This window comes from Acanthaster planci, linkage group LG01 (assembly GCF_054643075.1).
Source record: "Acanthaster planci isolate LZ-2023a linkage group LG01, COTS_SCS, whole genome shotgun sequence".
NCBI classification, from domain to species: domain Eukaryota; kingdom Metazoa; phylum Echinodermata; class Asteroidea; order Valvatida; family Acanthasteridae; genus Acanthaster; species Acanthaster planci.
The window spans coordinates 30,078,788-30,087,333 of record NC_141777.1 but is presented as its reverse complement, the minus strand read 5'-3'; the positions used below and the strand labels follow the sequence as shown (position 1 = coordinate 30,087,333).

General features: G+C 39.8%; 1 protein-coding gene across 4 annotated transcripts in view; it reads right to left on the bottom strand.

Moving 5' to 3' along the window:
* ttl (tubulin tyrosine ligase) overlaps positions 1-8,546 on the bottom strand; it is a 15,501-nt gene extending 6,955 nt beyond the window's left edge. For all 4 annotated transcript variants that reach the window (XR_015428087.1, XR_015428089.1, XR_015428090.1 and 1 more), the window contains exons 1-7: positions 8,181-8,546; positions 6,248-6,580; positions 4,363-4,495; positions 3,843-3,975; positions 3,095-3,162; positions 2,781-2,878; positions 841-955 (exon numbers count right to left, since the gene is read on the bottom strand). Coding sequence is in view for 1 of the 4 variants with exons in the window: in XM_087147602.1 (XP_087003728.1) it covers positions 841-955; positions 2,781-2,878; positions 3,095-3,162; positions 3,843-3,975; positions 4,363-4,495; positions 6,248-6,580; positions 8,181-8,397 (1,097 nt within the window). In the remaining 3 variants the exon portion in view is untranslated. The remainder of the gene's footprint in view (positions 1-840; positions 956-2,780; positions 2,879-3,094; positions 3,163-3,842; positions 3,976-4,362; positions 4,496-6,247; positions 6,581-8,180) is intronic.

Genomic DNA, 8,546 nt, shown 5'->3' with positions numbered 1-8,546 from the left:
ACATCACGAAAATTTGAAGTCCAAACTGCAGATGCACATGGCAAGCTGTAGGAATTGACAGCATTTGTGAGAGACCTAGTAATCAACCAAAATCAAATATGATTCTGCCCAATTTACACCAAACATTGAAACTCAGGGGGCTACGTGACATTTTGTTCTCAAAGCCCAAAACTGAGATCAAGGAAAAAAGAAAAAAAAAGTCAGAGCCTAAATATACAACCTGAGTGCAGTGGCATGACAAGAGTGACATTTCTTGGGGGGTACTAGGGGTGCACACATTTCTTCAGGGACACTGCAAGCCACTTAACACGTTGACTGCCGCGCATAATTCTAAAAGGGTGTTCCCACTTGCCAAGCATTGTACGCATGCGTGCATATTTAATAGGTAACTTTCAGGTATCTATCAGGTATTTATCTGTTGTGTTCTTCAGTGATGCCAGTGTATTCAATTTACATTACAATCCAGTTTGTAAGTCACTTCGTCCCAACGTGGACGCGCCACAATTTGCAGGCCCCCATTGGATGATCGCTGAAGTTGCATGTTAACTTCCGATTCCATAGTTCCATGTAAATGGCAAACAATGCATGTAACTCTATGTGCTGAGGTGACGTCACACTTACGAACAAGATAGCCTTTCATTTCCAACGAGTATACTCAGTGGCAGATCGGCACACCTGTGACTACGAGTATACTCGTAGTCAGCAGTCGACATGTTAACTAGGGTTTATACACAAGTTGTATGCATTTCAAAATTTTAAATGGTGGGGTGAGGCACAAGGGGAACAAAGTCCCCTGCTAGGGTGGGGGGACGGAACACAAAGTGGAAGACTTCTACTAACTGTGCACACGCCGGGGATCCATTGACCTCAATCAGCCAAACTTTGAAATCCATGTCAAGGACGAAGTCAAATCCAAACAGCTGGAAACTCTGATATCCTAGGCCCTCTGTGCTGACTTCCTATAAATACAAACAGCAAAGCATTCATTGTGAAACACAAATATATGATGTGACTCAAGGTGTGAGGATCGGTCTCTTTTTCTTTTTAAATTTAACCGACATACAATACTTTAGCTTTCTGCTCAGAAACTTCCCTTTCCTCAAACATTCACCCATGTTTTGGAGGATTTTGCTGGATTGAGGATAGCAGAACCCCCCAGCCACTGTTACTTTTAAACTGGACTTGTGCATTCTTGTTCAGATAGTATGTGCTTTACGAAGTGTAATTATTCATACAAATGAATGATTCGAAAATAGGGAGCCTTATCATAAGTCCGATGCCTCATGAGTCTGATGTCTCGTCAGTTTAAAATCTGGTCATTATGAGGCATGGGCTTTATGATGGATTGGTCTTATGAGGCATTAGACTTTTTGATTGAGGGTAATAGATTTGATGCCTCATAAGTCCAGTGTCAAATGAGGCACTGGACTTAGTTTGGGGGGAAAAGATGACAGTTTTCATCATCATTCCTTTAAGAAAATCCTTTCCTTAAATAAAATTTAACTTCAAAGGGAACCAATTTATATTCTACTTCGTACCTTACACTCAATGTCCTCTAATTTCAGTTTACACAATGTGTTTGGTCAATTTCTACTGGTATGTGTTTAGCACCTGTTAGTATTACCCTTTCATGCAGACTCCCACAACATCTGCCCCCACTACAGATAAAAATGGCCACTGTTAAAGGATGTGATGTGTTAAGGGAAACAAACTGTTAAACGATGGTCTACTGATCATCACGAAAAAAAGAGAACAAAATTTCTGTTTTCTCAAAACCTACAGCATTCTCGGCCAACATGTTTTACAGGTTGACTGAGGCTGTCTTTCTTTCAAAATATTCCGGGATTATATGGCAGTCCCAATATTTTGGATTTTAACAAAGGTGTCACCTACCTACATGTATAAGAGTGCATGCCCCCTTTTTTCCAGTGTTAGAGGATGTGCATGTACTTGGGTTCAACCTACACTTTCCAAGAAGTGGTCAATCTACTCATACATGTACTTCATGATTTTGAAATCACTGTACTCGGACATTTGAACAATTTTGGACAAAACTGAAAGCGTAATCTTTAACCTATTCCACTTGGTGACTAACAGTTTATGCAATGCCTGTATAGTTATATTCATTGATAAAGATGCAAGACAAATGAAATGTTGGACTTACGAAGCATCAGACTAAGACTTGTGGACAGAAATAAGAGTAAATTTAAAGATGGAAATAAATATGTGCTTGACCGATCTTAAACATACATTTCAGACTGGCTTGGGAGAATGGACACAAGTATTGCTTGAGCCACAGGCATGGGCATTATCAGTGATAGTTTAAGACCGACCAAGCACATATTTATTGCCATTTATAAATACTGTTTTAGTCAGAGAGTCAAAAGAAGTCAAGATAAATTTCCAGGGATTTTGTTCATGAATTTTACTTTCATTTTCCCAGACACCCCATCCATTTTACGATGTATTCCGTGTGTGGGTGGTCCAGAAGAAATCTCCTTATATGGAATTGGAGGTGCGTCACACATTCTGCATGCTGCGACACACACAGACTCATGACCAATAGGAATGGATTTACTGTCTCGTATCCAGTTGCCAAAATGTTTTTACACAGCGGACACTATCAAATCTCAGCGGGCATTATCAAATGTTAACACACAGTGTTGAATAGGGAAACTGTCCAAGGTATTTATGAATGTTAATTCTATGAAGTGTTGGACTTATGCACCAACTCCCAGAAAAAGCATCACAGGTTTTTGTAATCTGTATAAAGCATTAACTTGCCTCTTTGATCACTGTCAAACACTGTCTGATAATGTGACGTATTTGTGGCAAGATGGTGTCCTCCATGCTTTTGTTGTATCGGTCCTGTAGATATCTGCAACACATATCCAGTGAGACAGAACAATATACCAGTTTCCCACTCTTACATATACAAGACGTGAACCAACTGGTTAATCATCTGATGGAACTTTAAGAGGTAGAAATGTTCCTGTTTAAATTTTGATCAAGACACAAACCAATTACGGGCAGAAACTGAAAGAAAATGCTTTTTTTGTTGACTGAATGTTTTAAAACAGATTTTGTTGCTTACCTGTTGAATTCTTTGAAAAACATTTCATTTCCATCTTCATACTTGCCATAATTTTGAGCGCATGCTTCCTGTGGAAAACAATGAATTCAAATGTCTGCATGATTGAGGCAGACATTACTTGGAATGTTTTAATAAGAGCATCTGGCACTGTACCAACCCTGTGTATAAAATGAAATTCTTTCAAGCAAGCTATTTTAGCTTACAAATAACTGTTACTCAATATTATGCAGACTCCATAAAGACTAATGAAAGCCATGTTTGATTCAATATTTCGTTCTTTATTCAGAACATCTTCAGGATCATTCATTCCTGAAGATGTTCTGAATAAAGAACGAAATATTGAATCAAACATGGCTTTCATTAGTCTTTATGGAGTCTGCATAATATTGAGTTATCTGAATATTATCAGTGGATCACCTACTGGTTTTTGGAAATAACTGTTACCCTGCAATATCTTTGGGGAATTGAGTCAGATTAGAATACTGTGATTCAGTACGAGTTTCTGGCACTTATTAAACCATTTACAATCCAACAAAAACACTCACTATTATTAGAGCTAGAAAGTAAAGGTCATCTACATCTAAATTTGTTTGAATTTTCACATGCTTGGATACGACATTTACAGAAACTCCTTCAAATCAGGGCATGCATTTTGATAAAAGTTTCCTCATGTCAAATTCAGCTCTCATTATTCATCCAAGGAAACCCCAAGAGCACCAGAAAATAACCAGAAAAGTCTTGTACCAACCTGGATGCAATGGTTTGTCAAGTGACTTGTAACATTCTTGAGATCATCTGCGATGTACGGTTCAGATGACGTTCTCAAGACACCTTCCCTCATCATGAAAATGTTGTACTCGTGATCAAGCAACACCCAACATCTGGAAAAGAAATTTAGTCCAACAACTGGTTTTCACACATCTTGCCATTAACACAAAATACCTTTTGCAGTGACAAAGTATTGACAAAGGCATGTCACTGCACACACAAAAGATCAAAATTTGTGCCAAATACAACATGTCAACCCTACTTCAGCTCGATGAAACAAATTTTCAGGTAAAACATATCTGATTCAACCAATCAAATGAACATCTTTTGGATTGACAAAACAACATTTCCAAAATCCAAAGGTCATCACACTACCACCCTTTCAAATGTTATCATACCCAAAGCACTATCCATATCAGGGGCGCTACATCACTACAGATATGTGGCTATGAAACTTACAAATATATTTTGCACAGAAAGGCTACAAGCAACTGACTCACCGAATATCAAATTTCCGATCACCAGTCAACAACAATGGCTTCTCAATGTATTTCTGAACAACATGAGCTTCTGTCTGACTATCTACAAATGCTACCAACTCAGCAGGATCCTGCGATATCAGTATACCTTTACCTGTCATGGAAAAGATTAATGTAGGTTAATGCAAAACTCTCATGGCCCCCATGTGAGACATGTTGTAAATATGTAATGTTGGGTATCTTCCAAGCTCAGTGCTGACCTCTTATAGAGAGAGACCAAAATGTTGCAAAGGAAATCCACCACCACAGTGTGACTGCAAGCCTCAAACATTTCATCACCTTTTTAACAAAGAGACAAAAGTCCATCCAAAGAGTAAGACGCAGGTTTTGAGAAAAATGGCATTTACAGTTGGTCACTTGACTCTTTTGCAAACGATCATTTCCCGAAGACTTGATTTTCCTTTAACAATGAAAAAGCTACCTAATGAAAGATCAGATCTTAAATGACACAAAAACCATAAAAGCAAATTCATAGGAATCAATTAGAATTGTTTATTTTGTAGACAAACGCATTTATCTGTTTGTGAAAATGCTGGGTTTCCTGTGCATTTTGTCTTTTCGTGAAAACGGTTCGTATTGGTGACTGCCAGGTGCAATTGTTACATACAGTATGTACACATTTCCTGAGTCACTTTTGTCTCTTCGTGGAAATGGTAAAATGGATTTTGCCCACGGTTTGCCCTTTAAATCTATGGAGGACTACTTTCTTTGTGAAAACAGTGACAATTTGATTCCGGAATGGTCCCATTCAGGTCATTTTCAGTTCATAAACACATTCAGGAGAGTAATGTGAATGTCCCTTAGCTATAGCATCTCTCATTTTCATGACATTCAAGGAAAAATTAAGAGTCCAAAATGAACATTCTGGCCCCTTTCTCCTCCACAGTTTTGTAAGGAACCATGCCTGAGTAAGGGCGCCCTCATGTTTCAAATACTTTTACATATGCATGTCACGGAGGCAATTAACATAAGGTTTTTACTTTTTGGCACTTCCCAGACACACAGTGTCTACATGCTCTCTTTCTGTGGGTTTCAAAAAGTGTAGAACCATACTAAAACTCTCTGCATGTCTTTTGATTTTGCAGGGAGCATGGCTCTTGCGAGTCTTGGGAAAAGGTAACTTTCAGTAGTTGTATTTTTTTCATGATCTTTTGTTAAAGATATTGTGTAATTTTGGGGGCATAACGTAATGACTGTTTTATTAAAATAGAGTTTGCATTTTCCATTGTACATGTACTGTGTTGCTTACATGAAGTGATATCTGACTTGTTATCTCCTTGTATTATACTGTGCCATCCTGCTGTATAGTATATGGGAATAAATTGTGGTTTAGGACATATAATGTACATGTCTTTTGCTTTAGGCCAATATCTGTTCTTGGATAGGCATGTCCCAAGTGCTCGTCCACTTTAAGGGACCATTTCTCCTTCCTCCCACCGTCCAACTGACGTGAGGCTGGTCGGATACAGTTTATTGAAGCTTCTGAAAGTTACACACTGTACCATGAGTCTTTCACATGCAATAGGGTGAGAAACCTCAGTGGGTACTTCAAGGTCCCTGGTAAAACACCAATCGTATTTTGATTATGCAACTGGTACCAATAATGGGTTCCTACCATAACACCAACTATTCAGTGCACCAGCAAAACCTTGGTAGCATCCACACTATTGTAAATTGCATAAACTGAATATTGGCCTTTCAATGCATACAGTACTTTACATCATTTATATTGTATGGCTTGACTTGATAAAAAGGGTCAAGCAGAGGATGTGCTCTGTTGGCTCTCATGAACAAGCTACGCAGGTGGACCAGTTGACCTCACTGGGAAGCTCACAAACCTTCATACCTTTGGCTCCAGAGGATGACTTTGCAATCCAGACACTTCCCTGTCTGGCCTGCCTTGTCTTCTCCCAACACACCTGAAACTCTTCCCTGTCATCAGAGTGTGGCTTGCTTAATCGCAACTGCCTTAACCAGTCATGAGATGTGCTGCAGTGGTTAACTTTACTTGCATTATTGTTGTTGGCTGGACGGATCACAAACGATGTAGGTAACCAGTCCACATCATTGCAACTGCACTGTAAGGATGTTTTCAGAATTGATACCAATTTGGTTTTGCGGCAAAGACTTGCTGAACCTCGGTAGTAATTCACCAACTGCTTTAGGCCAGGTTCATGCCCTGTAAAAACCAAGATCAAGGAAACATATAACTCTGAGTGAAGACTTAGAAAGTGAATGTAGTTCAAGTTCCTTAGCTTTTTTGAAGTATGTCATTTCTCGAATCCATAATAATTAACTTTACAATAAGGCCAGCATGCAGATCACTTTTTTTACACTGTCAATGCAAAAGAAACTGTATCATGCTGAACATAAGCAAAAGCGTTAGGAAGGTAAACCTGCTTGTCAGACCCAATTCGTTTTACTAGGAAACTTCTTGAAGGACACAAGGATGTCACTGCAGTCCTGCTCTGGCATTAACATTAAGTAAGTGCATTGCTTTGACCGATCAGTCGCCAAAAACTTGTAGCTCTGTTCTGGTGACACCAGAATGTTGTGCGCTGTTACTTTCAATGGTTCTGTAGAATGAAATACGCAATGCAATCATCACTCCTTTGGGGGAGACAGAATTCAATCCAAACCCTACTGGGTTTGATGTTTGCAATGGACTATGGGTTTGGACAACAAACCAGCAATGCATTTTATGCATGAACCCGTGGGGATGTGAGCAAGACCCAAATCAATTTAATTTTCTTCAGGGAAATTCTCAAGTACCTGCTCATCAAATCATAGATGCATGCAATGATATGCAAGAAACAATGTCAAATTACATTTGCAACAGTTTGCAAGCAGAACAAAAATCGTCCTTGTCTTTTTCAAAAGGGCACTACCAGAGAAAATAAATGCTCAATGGGGGATAAATGAGCTTCGGGTTGGGTTCTGATTGGCCAATATACTAGTCTAACTAAGGCAAAAACTAGCTTTCTTGGTTGGAAGGAATACCCCAAATTTTCTTTTTCTGGTAGTCTTGACATACATGTCTAAGTTTGTAACTATCTTTAGGCCTGGCCCAAATCTACAAAGTAACACGCTATAAAAAGAGGATGAGTTGAATTGGAATATGTAATCAAATGGAAACAGAGTAATGTTTCGCAGATACATTTCTTCCATTGGATGCATTGCTTGTTGTTATTCAAACTTGTGATAAATAAACCTTTTTCATGATTCATGCGCGCATGCTCAGGGGAACAATGTTGTGACAGCGTTGCATAACATTTGGCAAATAGATGCTCGCAATTGTTATTGTTGTAGACAATTTGTTCCCCTCTAGCTATGTTCACTTACTTGTGCGGGGGCACTAAAATCAACATGGCAACAGAACAGGAAATTGGTTTAGGCCTACGCCTTTTGCAAACGTCGAATACCCCAGAACTGTGGGGTCTGACCTCCACCCAGCTCCCACACGGTTCTAGGGGTAAACGTCAAAAAGGTTTAGGCCCTAGCCTACGACTACTTAGGCCCTACTACTGGGGATCTCCATTAGCCTTATTGCTAATACCGCATGGCTGATTTTGCACAACTGTGGAAAGGCACTGTGGGAAGGGAAACGGGGCAATGTTTGCTCCTTTCCCTTCCTATGAAATTAAGTAGGCCTAGGCAGCAGGCCTATGCCTTTACTAGGCTATTAGCCTGTTTTGCAGTAGCAATAGGGATGTACAACTTAAATAACCAAACTAGGCTACCTCTAGAAATTTGTCTACAGGCCTATCAAAGAAACACACCTAGTTTCCCGAAAGGCAACCTGTTCCGCTCCCCTAATACGAGGTTAACACGCAGAGTACCACCGGCAATGGATCGCTCTCTGTCCCCACTGACCGTGCTGACATCGACAGTGACAGCACGTCCGCGTTCCGTCCAATGTGGTTTGGCTTCCAACACTTCAGCGACAGCGGCATACACTGTACTTTCCTTGTCTCGTACACAAAATGTGTACATCATTTGGGTTGATACTTGAGATCTACCTTTATTTGCGAAACAGCAAACTCTATCCACACACTGCCTGTAGAAATCTTCCAACTTTCATGACTTCTGGGTGCACCGGTGAGCGGAATTCAATATGGCCGCCATTCCCAAACAACGTGCAAGGC